At 33.0% G+C, this 22098-nt stretch overlaps 1 protein-coding gene and 1 long non-coding RNA gene across 3 annotated transcripts in view; both read left to right on the plus strand.

Annotated features, from left to right (window-relative positions):
* The window catches only part of LOC125093613 (uncharacterized), a 73764-nt gene that overhangs the window by 6243 nt on the left and 45423 nt on the right, over positions 1-22098 (plus strand). The window lies entirely within an intron of this gene.
* Positions 18946-20607, plus strand: LOC125093612 (sorting nexin-2-like). Its single transcript, XM_047719068.1, is given in 2 exon segments — positions 18946-19164; positions 19166-20607. Coding segments are annotated over 2 exon segments (1560 nt in total). The 3' UTR covers positions 20507-20607.

Genomic DNA, 22098 nt, shown 5'->3' on the forward strand with positions numbered 1-22098 from the left:
GAAAGTGGGCTGGAAATGAAGAAATAAGTTCATACAAGAAGACACAGTAAAATGTATTTAGAGTTTCAAGATTCTTTGCATTATCTCCAGACAATTTTACAAGTTTTTAGATTCAATAATATATATATATATATATATATATATATATATATGTATATATATATATATATGTTTTAATACTAAAAAGATGAAATCTAAGAGCAATTTTAAAAATACAGTCAGTTTTGGGAAAAGGGTAAGATGGATTCTGTGTAGATAGAGTCAGAATATCAAATACCAATGAGACACTTTGTTTTAGTTTATCTACAGGTAGATATATACTAAAACAAACATACATGCACACACTTATGCATATATGTGTGTACTTTTACATGGATTAATAGACATACTATGTATTTTAAAACTTTGTCTTTTGAAACAAATAGGAAAAATAGTAACTTTATAGTGGAGAATCCTTAGTGGACACCACCTTAACCAAGAGATCAAGATTGACATCAATATCATAAGTTGTGCTGACATCATATACTACATGATATTTTGGATGAGAATGTTATTTCATTCACTGCTGTATAATTCCCCCCAAAATCATAACCCTAGTCTAACCACAAGAAAATATTAGACCAACACAAATCAAGTGACATTCTACAAAACATGGCCCAGACTATCAAAAGGATCAAGGTCATGAAAAACAAGGAAAGGATGAGATTTTGCCACTGACAGGAGGAGACTCAGATGATGGTTAGCGCTTTTTATTAATACAGTATTTTTAAATTAAGGTGTGTATATTGTTTTCTTAAAAAATATAATGCTATTGCACACTTAATAGACTACATTTAGTACAAACATAACTTTTATATGCATTGGAAGACCAAAATGTTCATTTGACCTTTTTGCAATATTTACTTTATTGTGGTGGTCTGGAATGGAACTTGCAATATCTCCAGCTATACCTGTATTGTAAATGCTAATAAAATATGTATGCAGTCTGATAAATGTTAATTTATTAGTTTTAATTATGTACTATAATTGCAGAGATGTTTGTATTAGGGGTGTTAGGTAAAACTTTTATAGGAACTCATTAAACTATCTTGACAATTATTTAGTAAATCTAAAATGACTTCAAGATAGTTTTTAGAAATTGACAACTTATAGGACAGTTTAATGGGAAAAAAAGCATAAACGCTTTATTCTGAGTTTTGTCTCAAACAAGTGTTTCTTCTTTGGTTCTCAGCTTTCTAACTTATAAAAAACAAAGATAAGACCAGGTAATTCACTTCTGGTGCTTTCTTCAGTTTCTATAACATTTTGTAATGCTACATGTAAGATTTAAGTTATGTTGAGCCATAACTTGGATTTTTGTTAGTGGATTGTTAGAAGCAGAAATAGAAATAAATATAGCAGGAATCCCGTAAAATTCTCCACAATGATTTCCCCCTCCACACCCTGGTGTAATATCCTCTCCTGGAGTGTGGGCAGCATTTGGTAATCCATTACCGATTAGTAGCACATGAAAGTGATAAAGTGTTGGTAGGATGCTATTTCTTTGATTACCTTATAAACATTGCAATTTTCACCTTGGGCTCTCCTTCTTTCTCATTGGTTTTGAAATAATCCAGATGTCATTCTGTATGGAAGCCATGTGGACAGTTCCAGGTGATGAGAAAGTGGGAGACTATCTAGAATATTGATTCTCGTTTCGATAAAAGTTTATTTCTTGTGTCTGTTCTGTCTCATGATATATTTATCATGGTGGTCATCAGCTTCATCTCAATAAACACTTTTTTTTTTTTTTGTAAACTTTGCAACTGAACAACTTCTTTGAGGGTGCCTCCAATCATACTTAAATAAGAAGTCTTATTTTATATAATTTCATTTTCTCTGCTTCAATCCTAGACCAACTTCATCCATTCTCGTCTTTCTACCTGGAAACCTTTTTTGGCAAAACTTCTAGAAGTTAATATTTGGCTAAATGAAACATTGGTTTAATATTTTAATGTGGTATTTCTTACTCTATCTAAAATGATTTGCATCTATTTCATTTTACTGTATTAGTATAAAAACCTACCTATAGAGTAATTCTAATGATATAGAACATAATACCATTAATATTTGAAAAGAAAAATGTGTAAGAATGTTCTATTTTGTATGATGATGAAACACCAAGATGACTTATATTTCACTATGAAATAAATATATCTAATTCTTACCAAAACTATATTCTATATGCTCTCAGGAAGAGTTAACTTTTTTAGGTCAAGTTTGGAACATTAATTTGCTATATTACTTCTACTTCAAATATTAAGGTTGATAATTGAAGATACTAATCTTAAAAACTCACAAGAAAATTGCTAGTTGGTATAAAATAAAATATCATGTCATTTTGGAATTATCTATTTAATTAAAATTTTCATTCATCTTCTTGAAAATAGAGATAACTGACAGACAAATTTTAACCTTCAAGAAATTACTAGTTATAATGAAATTATTAAACTTAAATTACAAGAATTTAATTTTTGGCTTGCATACTTCTTAGGTATTTTATCTTCATAGATAGTTACAATTTAATTATGTAAAAGAAAATCCATATAAATATACATTTGAGACAAGATTGCCTCAAAATTAATCTATTTTTTGACTAGTAAAGTCATAACTGCTCTTTGAATTTATTTTGGGATATTAGTCTAAATATGTCTTAATTTTAAAAATCCTTTTACACTTCCTTTACAAATATAAAGCCTGATTTGTCCTTGTACCTATACAATAAATTGACACTATTTCAATGGTATTCAATTCTAGGTAATTAAATATCTGATAAAATATTATTTGTTATTTAAAAATATTTAGACTTCTATTTCATAAATCAACTTTTGCTTCTCCAAAATAAAGCTTCACATTTAATAGTTCTTATAAGCAATAATAAAACATTAAACAACTCCACAAAGTCATAGGGTTATGATTTATTGGCAACTTTGTTTTTTTAATCATTTTATGGGGTGGATTGAATGACCTGCTAAGAGTTAAAATAAGGAGTCTAAACTGCAAATTCAAAATCCATTTAAACATTTAAACTAAGATCTGCATTTTCACTCAAATATATGAACTGCCCTTTAACTTGAAGAAAAAAATTGCAAGAAATAAGCATATATCTATAACTGCTAATTCGGCCTCCTCCTGCTGTTCCTATAATTCTAACAGTGGAGAATATTAAACAAAATCCCAAAGTAACAGAAAGAACAATTGTGTTAAAAGGGCTGAGGTTATTACCCTTCCTCTTGGCAGTGCCACTGTGATATGATAAGGGACTGCAGAGATCAGCAGGAATACAGAAAACGTAGTGATGATTCTAATTTTTATGCAGATTTTCCTTGTACACCTAGAGTATCCTGCATCACATTCCTTTCAAAATCAGGAACTGCCCTATTGTGGTTTGCTGCTGGCAAGTGTGAAAGAAACATTTTAAAGACCTTTACTTAAGTCTGAGTTAAACAGTATCTGGAAAACCAGAGTGGCCATAAAGATTGATAATGTGTTGGTGCTGGCAGACAGTGAATTACCCAAAGAATCAATGTGTTTCCTTGTTTAAATCATAGTTCTACCAATTTTTTTTTTTTTTGCTGTGATCTCAAGTAAGTTATTTAACCTCTCTGTGCCTTAGTTTGTCAGCTGTAAAATAGTGATAATAATAACAATAATAGTATCTATTTCATCAAGTTCATGTGAGTCATAGAAGAATTAATAGAAGAGCAAAGCGCCCAAGGCAGTAGCTGGAACATAATAGACACAAAGCTTTTATTTGTATGTCTAAAGAAAAAAAAAAAGTATAACTTATGAAATAATACATGAAATTGTTTTCCTGCTTAAAAAATGTACACAAGTCAATTGCAGAAAAATTTGGAAAACAAAGAAAAGAGTGAAGAATGAAATTGTAATTATTCATAACTCCAAAACTCACAAATAACAATTATTTTAATCTAATTATTTTATTTGAATACTAGGAATATTTTTCATATATTAAATACACTTTTATATTTTTTTAGCTACTGCACAGCATTTATTCCTTTAGATTATTCCATAACTAATCTACTCTAAGGGTCTAGGACAGGCTGTCCGAAGACGGGCTACGTTGGTATAAAGATTATTTAGAGCTAAAGGCATTCAAGACCCTGTAGACTCAATGAAAACTCTTTGCTCCTCTCTTAACTACATGGAGGAGTCTAAATTGGAGGCCTTCCCCATATGACCAGAGATAGCTTTTATCTGAGTGATTTATCTGCATAGCGGCACAAAATTCTAATTACCAAGCACTTGCTTTTCTTATTGCTGTGTGAATTACACCCCTTTCTTCTGAAGTCCCAACCCCTATACTCCCTTCTCGTTAGTTCAAGATGACATATATACCTCATTTTGCCTGACTGTCTTTGGAATGTCCCTGTCTCTGTGGATTCACCATATGTACCCTATAAAATTTGTTTTTCTCCGGTTAATTCACTTTGAGTCAATTTGATTCTTAGTCCAACTAGAAGGACCTTGGAAGAGACTAAATATTACTGCTCTCTGACACAGTCATTTAATATCTGAGCAGGCCTCAGTTTCTCATCTCTAAAGTGCACACAGTAGTAAGTATCTACTCTTTCTCTTTTCTCATTTTCTTTTTAAGAGAAGGAAAGAGAAAAGAGGAGGGGAAGAGAAGAGAGAGAGGGAGAGAGAGACTCTCAAGTAGGCTCCATGCCCACTTGGTGCTCTATCTTGCAACCCTGAGATCTTGCAGTGACCTGGGCTGAAATTGAGAGTTCAATGCTCAACTGACCAAGACATCCAGTAGCTACCTTTCAGTGTAATAGGAAAAATTAAGTTAGGTAATATATAGAGAGTTAAAATTTGAACACCAAACAAATATTAGCTACTATTATTACTTAATAATCATAACTTTGAAAAAATCCATTTTACTTTAACTCCTACATCTTCAAATAAGGGTTGAGGAATTCAAAGTTGACATATTGACACACACATTATAAACACTGTTAAGATTTTAAATCTGAGAATCATTTTTAAATTGCAGCAAAGCTTAACTATTTTGACGAAATTTTTCTTGTTTTTCCTCCAAACAAATTAAATTTCCAGAATCACTTTTCATTTTTCTCTCTCAATTCTACAGTTCTCCAAACAAAGACAGTGTATTCTTTCAAATACATGATTACACTATGCACACAGTCTCATTTATCCCCCTGTATAGAACCTAATAATGTTCTTTTGCCTTGAACCATCTTTCAAGATATATAAAGGTGATTTTATAGTGCAGATAATTTCAATTTTGTATCTGCAACTGTAGCAAATTATTCTAATTTGCAATGATATTAAATGCAAACTAAGTGAAAAGTACTAGTTAGAAACTCTACAGAGTCATTTAGTTTAAAATTTTTTTCATTATGATATCTTCTGAGTTCTTCATTGGACCAACATTACATAGAAAGTAAATATATACCTGCAATTTAAAATTATTAATTAATTCTTTCAACATGAATTCACATTTTTAAATAGTATGTCATTTTTTCATGTAAGGGCTAGTTGAAAGAAATGGGGGATTTTTGTGATGTGCTGCCAGTATAAGATTCTGCTTCATAGTAAAGACTTTGGAGTATATTTCTTAGATTATGTACCTTTAACACCTGAAGAGCTAAGGACATACTCTTCCAAATGATGGAAACTCTATTAGAATTGACTATGATCTTATGGATTTTATTGGCTGAGTAGTTTGACTTTCAGCATACAAATTGCTTCTATTTTGGTATTGCAGATATTTTAATTCTCTAATATATTCGGTAGTATGCACATCCACTGTCACAGAACTATGAGAAAGTATTTTAACAAGTGGTAAAGTCCTACAAATTACTATGACACTATTAGTAACCAATATAATTCCTAGTATTGTTCTGATATATTTTTCTTATTATTATCAAAAACTGTTAATTTATATAAACAAAATGGTACTCAGAAAATAGGAAACATGCAAGTAATAATAGCTAGTTTTATTTATTCATGAATATTATCATCATTCTGTACTGGGGGTAGAATAGGTTCCAAATTTTATGCTAAATCTGGAGAATTATAATGAAGATCTAAAATTGTGCCAACAACCAAAGTAGAGAGATTGATTAGTAGTATTTGCTGAAAGAGTATTAAGAATACTAGTGACAGATATACCATGTATTAATCATGCCCAGTGAATTTATTCTCAGACTATATTTTCCTCATTTTCAGTTCCTCCTGTGGCTCTTTCTTTATTGGTCAAGCTTCTTGCAGCTGCAAGAAATAGAACCAAACTCAGAATGGTCTAAGGAAAAAAAAAATGTTTTTAATTGTCTAATGTAACTTGCATGTGAAGTGTTACATTTATGTTCAGGAACAGGCAGATATGGGGGCTTTCTCAAATCCATCTAATCTCTCATTTGCCTCTATATTGCCTCATTTCACTATACAATCTGTCTTGTAGTTTCAAAGGTGATCGCCAACATCTTCAGGTTTTTGTATTGTCAGTTTATAAACCACAGCAGGAAAAACCATCTTTTTAGTTACAGAATAAAGTACATGGTACTCTCATTTGCTCAACTCATAAAGGAGCTCAGTAGTGGAGAAGGGTTAATTGGATCCAACAGAATTACATGGAGTAATGGTGGAAAAGAAGTAGTACATGAAAGGAAATTCAGGAGGTTTTCACCTAATAAAGGATAAAACCACAAATGGTCATGTTAATAAGAGATATCAACTAAACTGTTACTTTGATCATCTTCGTTCTGTTTTCTATTGCTGCATAAACAATTGCCATAGACTTAGTTACTATAAGCAGTACCCTTTTAGTATCTTGCAATATCTGTACATCAGATGTCCAGACATAATTTAGCTGGGTACTGTCCTCAGATTCTCACCAACTGGAAAAGAGATGCCAGCCTGAGGAAGTCATCTAATTTTTACAGTCTTCTGACAACCTCAACTGTTGACAGATTTCAATTCTTCATGAGTGTAGGATGGAATCCTTTAGCTCTCAGAGACTTTTCATTATTACCTGCCACATGTCATACTATTTTGCTTTATCAAGGCCAAAAGAATGCTGTTTCTGCTGCTTCCATGCTTCTGAACTCTACCTCTAGACCTACTTCTCAAGGACTGATTGGATTATGTTAGGACCCACCAGGGTAACTTACCTTTTGGTTAACTTCAAGTCAAGTGATTATATCTACAATAGTATATCTGCAAGGATTCTTCATTTTTTCCATATAACATAACAATCACGAAGCATGATACTTGGTGACCATGTTAGAATTCTGCTTATCTCATCTAATAATTGCTTTCAATAGTATAAAACATTAATGCACAGCTGTAAGGTAGAGATAGACTCATATTTTTTAAAATATGAAGAAATACGGGTACCTGTATGGCTCACTTGGTTAAGCATCTGCCTTTGGCTTGGGTCATGATCGCGTGATCCCATGACTACAGGGGGTTCTCAGATTCTGGAGTCCTGCTTCTCCCTCTCCCTCAGCTTCTCCCTCTGCTTGTGCTTTTTCTCAAATAAATAAATTAAATATTTAAAAATAAATACATAAATACACAATACATAAATACATAAATAAAATAAGTAATAAAGAAAGAATATTCTCAAGGTTTTATCTTTCTAATAAACCTATTGACATCTCCTACCATGCTTTCTTTAACACAAGAAATACATTTTGGTTGTTAGTTTCTTATTGTCTATGGTTGCCTATTCTCTGTTTTATTTCTTCCCTACTTCTAGTAACCCATAATCTTAATTTAGTCATGATCTATGGAAAACTCTCAACATGAGATATTATTTCTCCCCATTATGTAAATCTTCCAAAGGAATCATCTTAAGTTTCACAATTTAACTTATATAAAATTATAATATAACACAACCAAAGAATCCCTTTGTACAAAGTCTAAAAAAATTTTAGGGGTCATGTGAGCTTTCTCTATGGCCATGGAATTTTTAAATTTTTTCACAAAACCAACTATAAAGCAAGACAAAAATGAAAAAAAAAACCACTATTTTAGTACACTGAAAATTGGCAATATATTTATACGAAAAGTGTCTTTGTTTGAACGAATACTGAATATTTAGTAAGAACTGGAATCTGTGGGGATCCATTCTGATGATATTTTTACCCTCAATTCCTACCCCAGATCTTGACAAATGCGAAGATTCTGCCGGGACAAGACAGGAAAAAACCAGATGCTTCTTGGCCACAATCAAAGTAGGTTCGCTTGATCTGGAGATGTGGGCAATATCTACACCCAGCAGCATTATTGATGGGAGTAACAATTTCATACATGATTGTGTGAGAAAAGCCAACTGTTATACTAGCCCAGGGTTACATTCATATTTGAGAAAGCTTATTTATGATTCAGGGTATAGGAATAAGCATCAGAGATGAAAGGGTCCAATCCAGACATACACCTCTGGCTGACCCTATGGATTCCCATATGTGGACAAAGACAAAAAACATAGCTCAGAGAAAATAAAAGGTGAGACAGACTTGAAAGCAAGAGAACTTTCAAATTTTACCACTGCTGGAAACAGATCTATCAGCACATTGGCTAGAGGTAGTAGAACACATCAATCCAATCACTGATTGACGTCTAAGCTGCATAAGGACAATGGTTCTAGTAAACCAATCTTAAAAGTAAAAAGAAGAATTAAAAAAAAAAAAAAAAGCTGAGCAAAGACAGATACAGTGGTCACTTACCACAGAAGAAAGAACAAGATTTTGCAGGTGTTATTAAGACAAATAATGAAAATAGAAACAAACAAAAAGAGAACTACAAACTTCAGGAGGGTAAATCAAAATCCAGAATTTTCAAAATGTTGAATTTTCAACAAAGCATTATGAGATAGTTGAATTAGGATAAAATATAAATCATAATTTGAGAAAGAAGATAATACTGCTTAGATATAGGACTGTTTAGATACTGTTTTAGATATAGGACTTCACAGGCAAAGATTTCAAAGCAACTATTATAAAATGTTTAAAAACTAAAAACAATGTTTAAGAACTGAAAGTATTAGAATAATGATTCAACAAAAAGAGATTACCAATAAAGATATAGAACTGATTTTTAAAAAAGGAAATTTCTGTAGTTGAACATTACAATAACTAACTAACTAAAAACTAAATAAATAAAATAGGAAACTTAACAGAAAATTTGGATAGCAGAAAATATTATTAGTGGACATACAAAAGACCAGTAAAAATTATCCAACAAAAAGAACAGAAAGTAAAGAATGAAGAAAAATTAGCAGACCTTAGAGAGCTATAGGATATCGACCTTATTGACAAGTATGGAAAGGGACTCCCAGGGTAATAGAGAAGATAGAGAAAGGAAAAGAAAAGAAAAGAAAAGAAAAGAAAAGAAAAGAAAAGAAAACTAAATAAATAACAAGAATTTAATAAAACACATTAGTGTTTTAATAGAATTTTATTCAATAGAATTGTGAATAAATCCATATCTAAAGAAATCATAGTTAATCTTAAGAGACAAAGACAAATTTTGAATAAAGAAAATGAAAAATGACTCACTATGGAGAAGAATGACACAATATGATTAAGGGCTGACTTCATCTAAAACCATGGAAACCAGAAGACAGTGAAGTGACATACTCAAAGCAAGCAAACAAATGAAAACTGTCAACTCAGAAATGTATATCCAGCAAAATATCTTTCAAAAACAAAAATGAAATTCAAATACCCACAGATAAACACATACTGAAAGAAATTACTCCTACCAGATCTGTCTTATATGAAATTATACAGGAAAGTCTTCAGACTAAAAGGAAATTTATGAGACAATACTCAAGTCACAGGAAAACATAATGCATAATATAGATACTAAATAAGTCAGTTAATATAAATGAATCTGAGTATATTTTTTTCATACCTTCCCTAATGCCTTTAAAAGGTAAATATTATAACAAAATAATTATAACATTTGATTACTGCACTTTTATCACATAGAAATGTAATACATATGGGGTTTTTTTGTTTATTTATTTATTTATTTGACACAGAGAGGGAAGGAGAGAGAGAGAGAGAGATCACAAGTAGGCAGAGAGGCAGGCAGAGGCAGGGAAGCAGACTCCCTGCTGATCAGAGTGCCCAATGCAGGGCTTGATCCCAGGATCCTGAGATCACGACCTGAGCCGAAGGCAGAGGCTTAACACACTGTGCCACCCAGGCGCCCCTGCAATATATATGCTAATAATAGTATAATGATGGAGCATCAGAGTTATATTGGAGCAAAGTTTATATATTATACTGGAATCAAGTTAGCATTAATATAAAGTGAATTTAATAAACTAATAATTGTAATCGTGAGATCAACTGTGAAAAACAACTCACGAAAATATAAAATTTTTAAATAGGAACTAAAATTGGGACACCTAGATAGCTCAGTAGGTTAAGCATGTGCCTTCAGCTCAAGTCATGATCTCAGGGTCCTGGGATTGAGGCCCATGTTGGCTCCCTGCTCAGTGGGAGCCTGTTTCTCTCTCTCCACCCTGTCGTGGTCTCTGTCACTATCTCTGTCTCTCCTTCAAATAAATATAATCTTTAAAAAACAATAATAAAAAAAATAACTAAAATTGACACTAAATATTTAGTACAGAAGCAAATAGTCAAGGGGGCCTAGAAATGCAAAATAATAGAAGACATACAGAGAGCAAAGACTGAAAGTGGAAATCTGAATCCAACTATAGCATTAATTGTATTAAAGATGAATCTCTAAATAAACCAATAAAATAGGCACATATTGATAGGCAAGATAAAAAGTAAGATCCAACCATACACTGTCCACAAGGAACAAAACTTAAATTCAAAGAAATGCATAGATTGAAAGTAAAAAGTGGAAAAAGATAAGCCATGAAAAAGGAAAATATTAAAAAAAACTAAAGTAAATAGCATACAAGTATTAAAAAGAAAAACTTTAAGATAATACATTTTCTTAGGGAAGAAGTATATTTTGTAATGATTAAAAAAAAGTTAGTAAGTCAGGAAGATGTGACAATTATAAATGTCTATTCACTTAATTCCAGAGCCACAAATACATGAAGTCACAATAACAAAAATTTCAGTATTCCACTACCAATAACTGAAAGAATAACTAGATCAAAGCTCAGCAGAAAACAAAACAAAAAATAAAACTTCAGGAGGATATAGGAGACTTTAACAACACTACCAAACAACACTGTTAAACTGACTTATATAGAGCATTCCTTCTAATGATTATAGACTACATATTCTTTTCAAGTGGATGTGGAACAATCTCCAGGTTTAGAGCTAATGTTTTAATCAAGTACCTTAAGCCATATCTTTAGATTAAGCTTAATAAATTTAAAAAATAAATTAGTCTTACAAAATATACTCTTCAACTGCAACAAAAAATACTGAAAATTAATAACAAATAAGAAATGATGAGGATGTCCACTTTCTCCACATTTATTCGACATAGTAGTGAAAGAAAACCACAGCAATCAGACAAGAAAAAGTTATACAACATAGCCAAATTAGTAAGAGAGAAATAAAACAGTCAGTATTTGCAGATGAAGTAATACTATATTGAGAAAACCCCTAGAAGCTCCACCGAAAAACCATTAAGTTAATAAATAAGTGCAGTAAACTTGCAAGATACAAAATTAATATATAGAAACCTGTTATGTTTCTATGCACTAACAGCAAAGTAGCCGAAACAGAAATTATAAAAAAAATTCCATTAACAATCTCATCAAAAAGAACAAAATATTGAGAATTAATATTGTTAAAATGTCCATACTACCAAAGGCAATGTAAAAATTCAATGCAATACCTATCAAAATACCAATACCATCGGTCACAGAACTAGATCAAATAATTCTAAACTTTTACAAAGCCAGAAAAGACCCTAAATAGCAAAAGCAATATTTAGAAGGAAGAACAAAACTGTATCATAATCCCAGATTTCAAGCTATACTATAAAGCTATAGTAATACAAACAGTATGGTACCAGTACACAAACAAATATATAATCAATGAAACAGAATACAAGCCCAGAAATAAATCCACCCTTATATGGTTAGTTAATCTATGACAAAGGAGGCAAGAACATACAATGCAGAAAAGACAGTCTTTACAAAAAATGGTTTTGGGAAAACTGAACAGCTTCATGTAAAAGAATGAAACTGGAACACTTTCTTATACCAAAAACAAATAAGACAAAAATAAATTCAAAATATATTTAAGATCTAAATGTAAAATCTAAAACCATAAAACTCATAAGAGACAATACACACAGTAATCTTTTAGGAAATAGCCTTAGTGTTATTTTTCTGAACATGTCTATTCAAGCAAGGAGAACAAAAGCAAAAATAAACTATTGAGACTACATAGCTATAAAGAGCTTTTGCACAATGACAAACACCATCAACAAAATGAAAGACAACCTACTGAACTAAAGAATTTATTTGCAACTGACATATCTAATAAGGGGTTAATATCCAAAATACATAAGGAACTAATAATTCAACACCCAAAACCTATACAATGTAATTAAAAAATGAGCAGAAGACATGAACAGACATTTTTCCAAAGAAGACATACAAATGGCCAACAGGTACATTTAAAAAAAAAAATCAGTTTTCATCAGAGAAATGTAAATCAAAACCATTATGAGAAATCACCAGTCAGAATGGCTAAAGTAAAAAGACAAGAAATAACAAGTGTTGGTGAGAATGTGGAGAAAAAGGAAACACTTGTGCACTGTTAGTGGGAATGCAAATTGTTGCAGCCTCTATGGAAAACAGTATGAAGTTTCCTCAAAAAATTAAAAATAGAAATACTATGTGGTCCAGTAATTCTACTGCTGGGTATTCAGCCAGAAAAATAAGAACAAAAACAATACTAATTCAAAAAGATGTATACACCCCAATCCTATGTTTATTGCGGCAACACTTATAATAGCCAAGGTAAGGAAACAAACTGTATCCACTGATAAAAGAATGGATAAGGAAGGGTGTGTGTGTGTGTGTGTGTGTGTGTATGTGTTTATATACACACATACATATACATCTATACACATACATATATAATATCCCATTATATATGTATACATATGCATGCATGACTATATATCACACACACACACAATGGAATATTTTCAGCCATGGAAAAGAATGAAGTCTTGCATTCATGACAATATGGATAGACCTAGAGGTTATTATGCTAAAGCAATTAAGTCAAACAGAGAAAAATAAATACCATATGCTTCCACTTGTGTGTGGAATCAAAAAAAACTAAACAAACAGAAAAACACATACAGACTTAAATACAGAGAATAAACTGTTGGTTGTCAGAAGGAAGAGAAGTGGAAGGATGGGCAAGATAGGGGAAGAGGATTAAGAAGTACAAATTTCAAAATAAGTTATGGAAATGAAAAGTACAATATAGGGAATATATGTTCCATTTTTTACATGAGAGAAGCTCTTTGTGTATAATAGAGTTTATACTTTGTGTTGTATAGTTCCAGCTGGTTTTGACAAATGCCTAATATGAAATATCTACCATTACACTGTCAAACAGAATAGTTTTGCTGCTTTAAAGATCACCTGTGCTCCCCCATTTGTATTTCTTTCCCTCAAATTCCTGGCAGCCATAGATTTCATTCTACCTCACCGTTTTGTCTTTCTTAGAATTTTTTGTCATGAAGTTGGAATTACACAAGAATAGTCTCTTGGTTAAAAGTTCCTCTATATCTGATCATAGCTTGATAGTTCAGTTCCTTTTACCAATGAATAATATTCAGTCATAAGGATATATCACAGTTTATTTATCCATTTGCATATTAAAGGGCCTCTTGGTTACCTCAAATGTTTGGTGATTATTAATAAAGCTCCCCTAAATATTTAAGTACAGGTTTTCATATGGGCATACATTTTCATCTCATGCAGGTAAATACCTAGGAGCACGATTGCTAGATCAAATGGTAAGACTGTTTTATTTTGTAAGAAATTACCAATTTCTTTCATAGTGCTGTACCAATTTGCATTTCTACCATTCTATTTAGTGAAGTTCCTGTTGTTCCACATCATCATCTGTATTTTGTATTTTGAATGTTTTGAATTTTAACCATTCTAATAGGTATAATTAAATTATGATAATTAAATTAAATACTTTTATATGGAACAAACACAAGAAGTTTGATTCTGCAAAGAATTCTCTTTACAGATGAGACTATACTATGGCCTGTATACAAATGATGTTTTATTTAACAGAATATCTATGAAGAAAATAAAGTACACAGATGTAAAAAAAAATATTGTTTTAAATTGTTATTTTCTAATAGCACATGATATCAAACATTATTTCATGTGCTTATTTGTGTATCTTCTTTGATGAGGTATCTATTCAGATCTTTGGCCACCCGCTTTTTTTGCTCATTTTTAATTGGTTAATTTCTTTTCTTATTGTTGACTTTGAAGAATTCTTGGTATATTTTGTACACAAGTATTTATCAGATAAGGGTTTTTCAGGGATCCCTGGGTGGCTTAATCTGTTAAGTATCTGGTCGGCTCAGGTCATGATCCTGGACTCTTAGGATCAAACTCCATAATGAGTCTGGCAATGAGCCCCGCATGGAGCCTCGAATCAGGCTCTCTGCTCAGCAGGAAGTGTGCTTCTCCCTCTGCCCCTTCCCTTACCTGTGATCTCTCTCCCTCACTCTCTCTTTCAAATAAATAAATAAAATCATTTAAAAAGGGTTTTTGAAATATTTTCGTGCAATCTGCGGACTACCTTTTTCTTATCTAATCAGTGTCTTTCAGAGAGCAGAAATTTTTAATTTTAATGATACCCAACTTATTCTTGTATGGATTTCACTTTTGCTGTTGTATGTAAAATGGCATTACCAATTCCTAAATCATGTAGATTTTCTCCTATTGTTTTCTTTTCTGTATTTTTATTGTATTTTTTTTCAGTGTTCCAAAATTCATTGTTTATGCACCACACCCAGTGCTCCATGCAATATGTGCCCTCCTTAATATCCATCACCAAGCTCACCCTATCCCCTAAGCCCTGCCCCCCTCCAAAACCCAGTTTGTTTCTCAGAGTCCACAGTCTCTCATGGGTTGTCTCCCCCTCTGATTTCCACCAACTAACTTCTCTTTTCCATCTCCCAATGTCCTCCGTGTTATTCCTATTATTTTCTATAAGTTTCATAGTTTTGAATTTTATATTTAAGATGGTTAATTCCATTTTTTTTTCTTAAAAGAATATAAGTCAGTGTTTAGGTTCTTTGGGTTTTTTGGGTGTGTGTGTGTGTATGTGTGTGTGTGCGTGTGTTTTGCTTTTGTTTTTATCATCTGAACATCCAGCTGTTCCAGCACCATTTGTTGAAAAGACTACTTATCTATTGAATTGATTTTGCTACTTTGTCAGAGATCACATGACTATATTTGTCATTGTCTTTGTTCTGACCTACTGATCTATTTGTTCATTCTTACACTATTACACTAATATCACATTGTTTTGATTATTGGAGCTTTTTTGGTAAATTTTGAAGTTGGGTATTTTCAGTCCTCCAACTTTACTGTTTTAGTATTGTGTTGACTATTCTGGGTCTTTTGCCTTTCCCTATAAACTCAAAAATTTTTTTATCAATACCTGTTAATAACTTGCTGGGAATTTGACTGGGATTGTATTGAATATATAGCAGGTTGAGAAAAGTTGAAAACTTTATAATATTGTGTCTTCCTGTTCATGAATATGGAATTTACATCTTCTTTGATTTTTTTATAATAGTTTATAGTTTCCCTTATAAAGATCTTGATATATTTCATTAGATATATACTTAAGTATTTCAGTTTTTTTTTTTTTTTAAGATTTTATTTATTTATTTGACAGACAGAGATCACAAGTAGGCAGAGAGGCAGGCAGAGAGAGATGGGGAAGCAGGCTCCCCACTGAGCAGAGAACCCAATGTGTGAGCCAATTCCAGGACCCTGGGATCATGACCCAAGTCAAAGGCAGAGGCTTTAACCCACTGAGCCACCCAGGTGCCCCAGTATTTCAGTTAATACTACTATAAATAGTGTTACTTTTTTTTTTTATTTCGAATTCCAATTATTTACTGTATATAAAAGAAGCAGTTGACTTTTTATATTATTCTTATATCTCACAGCATTGCTATAACTGCTTATTAACTTAAGTCACTTTTGGTTGATTTTTTTGGAATTTTCTAAACAACCATGTGTTAATAAGGATTCGGATAGGAAGTTTTCTTTAATCCTAAGATTTGGTCTCAGTCTATTATTAGATCTGTACCTCTGAGCTCTAACCTTCACAATTATTTCTCGGGATTTTTTTCTTGTTAGGTGAAACAGGTAGGCAAGATGGGGGCTAGAGGTGGTTACTTCCCTTACCCAAGTCAGTTAGACTGTGATAAAATAGTTTCCATTGATGCAGACATTTGTTAAGGAGAACAGAATACTCTGGGCTTATTTCAGAATGGCTGTTTTCCTTTATCTGTGCCTGAAACTTTTGAAGATTTTCCTCAGATATTCACCCTGAGAATCTGGTGGGTTTTCTGAAGGTCAAACTCATAAAAATTGTTACTTTTGCATTAAGCACTACCTAGTATTTAGCATAATCATCATGTATTTCATCTCTATCATATGAAAAATGTACGTAGTACATCTCATCAGAAATACATGCAATTTTAAATTGGGCTTTTATCAATTTTCAGAAATGAGAAGAATGAAACTAAAGTCACAGAAGTATTTAATGTATTTGTTCAAACTCATGAATAAATAAACGAGTGACGAGTATAAAAAATCAACCAATATGCTTCAGAAAGAATCCATAAATTAATATGCTAGGTAATTCAAAAGAATTGAGTGGCCAATATCATACAAATAGTCTGGACATCCTTACTCTTTTCTGCAAGCTTATTATTTTTAATTTCGTTTTTTAGACACATTCTGATATTGTATGATGTGAATATACATTTTTTTACAGACTGTATTTCAGAATAGCAAGTCCTAAATATTCAGTTCCTTTTGATCATGCTTATTCTGATATAAGTTGATCTGATGGGAATGATAAGTGACTATTCCAAAGGGAAGTGGCACAGTCTTACAACTGACCATCACAAGACATTTTATAAACATGATTCTCAACATTAATTTATATTAAAGTGGTCCAAAAAAATAAACTTTTATTTATAAAAAAAATTGATGATGTTATAAATCTTTTCTTTATATTTAATCATAGCCACCTCAATGAAAATCATAAATATTTATTTCTTTCTCACTTATATTTAGCTAGGAATTCTATCTTCTTTATTCTGGAGATGTAAAATTCTTTTCATGAAATACAAATGCTTATGGAGCGAGAAACATTAGAAAATCATTGACTGACACAAGGAGTCATGGAGAATGGGGCAAGACAGACAGAGGGAGAGAGGGACAGAGAATTTGAATCAGAATGTTGAGAAATGAAAGAATTTTACACGGAGGGAGCTGATTTCACAGAACCTCCCAGTAGGAAAACATGGAATATGGAATAAATAACTGCAATCATACTCTGGACTTTCACTGAAAGCTTTACTCACCAGTGGAGAAGCATTTTTTTTTCTATAAACACCATGATATTTTGTTGTGAAATCTAAAAAAATATATATTATTAACAGAGTAACATACTGTAGTCCACACATTTTTTAAGGATTTTATTTATTTATTTGAGAAGAGAGCACAAGCAGGAGGAAGGGTGGAGGAAGAAAGAGAACCGGACTCCCCACTGAGCAGGGAGTCCAATGTGGGGCCCATCCCAGGACCCTGAGATCATGACCTGAGCTAAAGGCAGGCTCTAAACCAGCTGAGCCATCCAGGCGCCCCTGAAAGAGGCTTTTAATGAAATGATAAAGGGATGGATTAACAAAGGCTAAGCAAGATGCCCAGGATCCTACATTGCACTGTTCTAGAGATGTGAGGTTTTTGATTTCTTTAAAAAGTTAGGGTGTCAGGGTGCCTGGGTGGCTCAGTTGTTAAGTGTCTGTCTTTTGCTCAGGTCATGATCCAGGGGTCCTGGGATCAAGCCCTGCATCGAGCTCCCTACTTGGTGGAGAGCCTGTTTCTCCCTCTCTCTCTGTTCCTGCTGCTTGTGTTCTCTCACTCTCTGTCAAATAAATAAATAAAAGCTTAAAAAAAAAAAGTTAGGATGTCAATGATTATCTTTTTTCCCAATAATTTTCTTTCAAAATAAAATAGTCCTTTTTTCCCCCTAATTATTTTGCAAAGACGAAGTCTGTGGCAAATAAGCAGTATTCCCTACTTTACATTTTATGGGCAGTCTCTTTAATCTCCCCACATTGTATACCTTTGGGTACATGAGAGTTTATGTCTCCTCAGAGGCCTGATACCAATGAATGTTATTAATGGAGTGAGAAGATTTCAAGTGTACTCAGGTTTATTAGAAAAAATACCAAGTTTTTTGCACATAAGCACAAAAATCTATATATTAAGTAATGCGATTTACTTGATGTAAATACAGAATTCTACCATTGACAGAAATGGAAAGGATCTTTTTTTTTAATTAATGACATGAGTAGTCTGATACTGTCATTTGAGGATGATCACTTGTCTTATTGAAAATAAGTGAAATTAAAATTTTATTTACTTTCCTTTTTTATTTTTTATTTTTGTTACCATTTCATAATTTTTCTATTTAGAGTTCCAAGAACAGTGTTCCATTTTGCACTTCATTCTAATTAGATTCATCTATCATTACATGCATTGTTTTCAACTTATGTCAAGCATATAACCTGATATAGTTCTTTAAAATTATCAACATAAGGCGTGCTCACGTGACAGGTCCGCAAGGCCTCGCTCGCGAAGTCATCTGGACAGCGAAGATGGCAGCCGAGAGGGAGCCTCCTCCGCTGGGGGACGCGAAGCCCACCGACTTTGAGGAGCTGGAGGATGGAGAAGACCTGTTCACCAGCACTGTGTCCACCCTCGAGTCGTGTCCATCATCTCCAGAACCAGCCAGTTTTAATGCAGAAGATGTCAGTACAAACTCTAATGGCCCGAAACCTGCAGCGGTGGTGCTAGATGATGACAGAGAAGACCTTTTTTGCAGAAGCCACAGAAGAAGTTTCTCTGGATAGTCCAGAAAGGGAACCTATCCTGTCTTCAGAACCTTCTCCTGCAGTCACACCTGTGACCCCTACTACAATCATTGCTCCCAGAATTGAATCCAAGAGTATGTCTGCTCCTGTTATCTTCGATAGATCCAGGGAGGAGATTGAAGAAGCAGCAAATGGAGATGTTTTTGATATAGAAATTGGTGTATCAGATCCAGAGAAAGTTGGTGATGGCATGAATGCTTACATGGCGTATAGAGTAACAACAAAGACCTCTCCTTCCATGTTCAGTAAGAGTGAATTTTCAGTGAAAAGAAGATTCAGTGACTTTCTTGGTTTGCATAGCAAGTTAGCAAGCAAGTATTTACATGTTGGTTATATTGTGCCACCAGCTCCAGAAAAGAGTATAGTAGGCATGACCAAGGTCAAAGTGGGTAAAGAAGATTCTTCATCCACTGAATTTGTAGAGAAACGGAGAGCAGCTCTTGAAAGGTATCTTCAAAGAACAGTAAAGCATCCAACTTTTCTACAGGATCCTGATTTAAGGCAGTTCCTGGAAAGTTCAGAGCTGCCTAGAGCAGTTAACACACAGGCCCTGAGCGGAGCAGGAATATTGAGGATGGTGAACAAGGCTGCAGACGCCGTCAACAAAATGACAATCAAGATGAATGAATCAGATGCGTGGTTTGAAGAAAAGCAGCAACAATTTGAAAATCTGGATCAGCAACTTAGGAAACTTCATGCTAGTGTCGAAGACTTGGTCTGTCATAGAAAAGAACTTTCAGCCAACACAGCTGCCTTTGCGAAAAGTGCTGCCATGTTAGGTAACTCTGAGGACCACACTGCTTTATCTAGAGCTTTGTCTCAGATTGCAGAGGTAGAGGAGAAAATAGACCAGTTACATCAAGAACAAGCTTTTGCTGACTTTTACATGTTTTCAGAACTACTTAGTGACTACATTCGTCTTATTGCTGCAGTGAAAGGTGTGTTTGACCATCGAATGAAGTGCTGGCAGAAATGGGAAGACGCTCAAATTACTTTGCTCAAAAAACGTGAAACTGAGGGAAAAATGATGGTTGCTAACAAACCAGATAAAATACAGCAAGCTAAAAATGAAATAAGAGAGTGGGAGGCAAAAGGACAACAAGGAGAAAGAGATTTTGAACAGATTTCTAAAACAATTCGAAAAGAAGTGGGAAGATTTGAGAAAGAACGGGTGAAAGATTTTAAAACTGTTATTATCAAGTACTTAGAATCATTAGTACAAACACAACAACAGCTGATAAAATACTGGGAGGCATTCCTGCCTGAAGCCAAAGCCATTGCCTAGCAAGATTTCTGTTACGAATATCTTGTATGTTTGTTCCAGTTATGCTGAATTCCGCAGTGAAATCATTTAAAACCATCTAAATAAACCACTCTATATTTTATGAAAAAAAAATTATCAACATAAGATTTTAACTTTTTTAATTACCCATAATTTTCATTGTAAAAGTAATGGATAGAAAAACTGAAGCAATATAAAACTCTGTAGTAAAAATAAAAATAATAATCACATTGTCACTCCCTGCTTTCTTCCCACTTCAACCATTCCCACCATGACTAACTGTAACGGAAATTTTATGTGTATCATTCCAGATCTCTAGATCTTTTTCTACAAACAAAGCATACACACACACACACACACACACACACACACACACATTTTATTCTGACATGACTATTTTAGACTTATGGATCTGTGAGCAATTCCCCCCCCCCCACTCTATTACTCACAAGTTAGTAGTACAAACGTCATCTCATCTTTTTAGCTTGCTGCACACTACTCTTTACTACCGATATAATATAATGTCCTTATTACGGTACATGTAGGTGGTTACTGAATTTTTTCACCTGTGTAAATAATATTGTAAGAAATATAACTTGTCTATATGTATCACATCTATGTAAATAATTGCTTAGAATATTCCTAGAATTAAACTTGGATAGTCAAAAATATACATATTTATATTTTTTCAGATACTATTGTATTAATCTCCAAAAACTCTGTAAACACTGTGACTATTTTGTTTTTTTTATTCACTGTGTTTTGAAAAAAAATTGTTAGGCTATTTTTTTTTTAAACAAAAAAGGCATTGTGATAACCCTAACTTTTGAGGGTATTTACAAACAGTACTAAACAGGAAGGAATGCAATATTAAGATAGTTACTAAGTAACTGCCTACTAGCCTATCTTGAATGCAGACTTTCATTTTTCTGGAGATATTACTTGACTTCTTAAATTTAATTTCTACACCATATACATATAGCTCAGTGACTTGGGCCATCATCTACCTAACTTGTTCTTGATTAGATTTTTCATGACCATTTTCATTTAAAATATACAAAAATACCTAGAATTAGAAAAATACTTAACTTCCAAATTAAATGATCTTAAACTGTGGGCACCCTTTCCATATTGTCTAGTATTCGGATTTTTTAGTGATGTACTCACTGATATTTAAAATGACATGACTGGGGCACCTGGGTACTTAGGTTAAGCATCTGACTTTGGCTGAAGTCATGATCTCAGGGTCCTGGATAGAGCCCCCTATTGGAACCCCACATTGAGCCTTTATCAGGCTCCATGCTGAGCAGGGAGTCTGCTTCTCCCTCTTGGTCTCCCTCTACCCCTTCCCCTGCTCGTGTTCTCTGTCTCTCCCAAATGAATAAATAAAGTCTTTTAAAAAATAAAAATAAAATGACACTATTGACTTTGGAATCACATTAGTTCAATTTTGCCACTGTGGTGTTTCTTTGGTACGCTAACTTTCAGTTTCCCAAATGGACTCATTCTTTCCAGCCTCCCTTTGTAATCTTTAAGCTTTAACCTATGGGTGTCCAGAATTCCTGCCTATTTGTGTTTAATCAGTTTAGTGATCA

Source organism: Lutra lutra, chromosome 2 (assembly GCF_902655055.1).
Source record: "Lutra lutra chromosome 2, mLutLut1.2, whole genome shotgun sequence".
In the NCBI taxonomy this organism is placed as follows: Eukaryota; Metazoa; Chordata; class Mammalia; order Carnivora; family Mustelidae; genus Lutra; species Lutra lutra.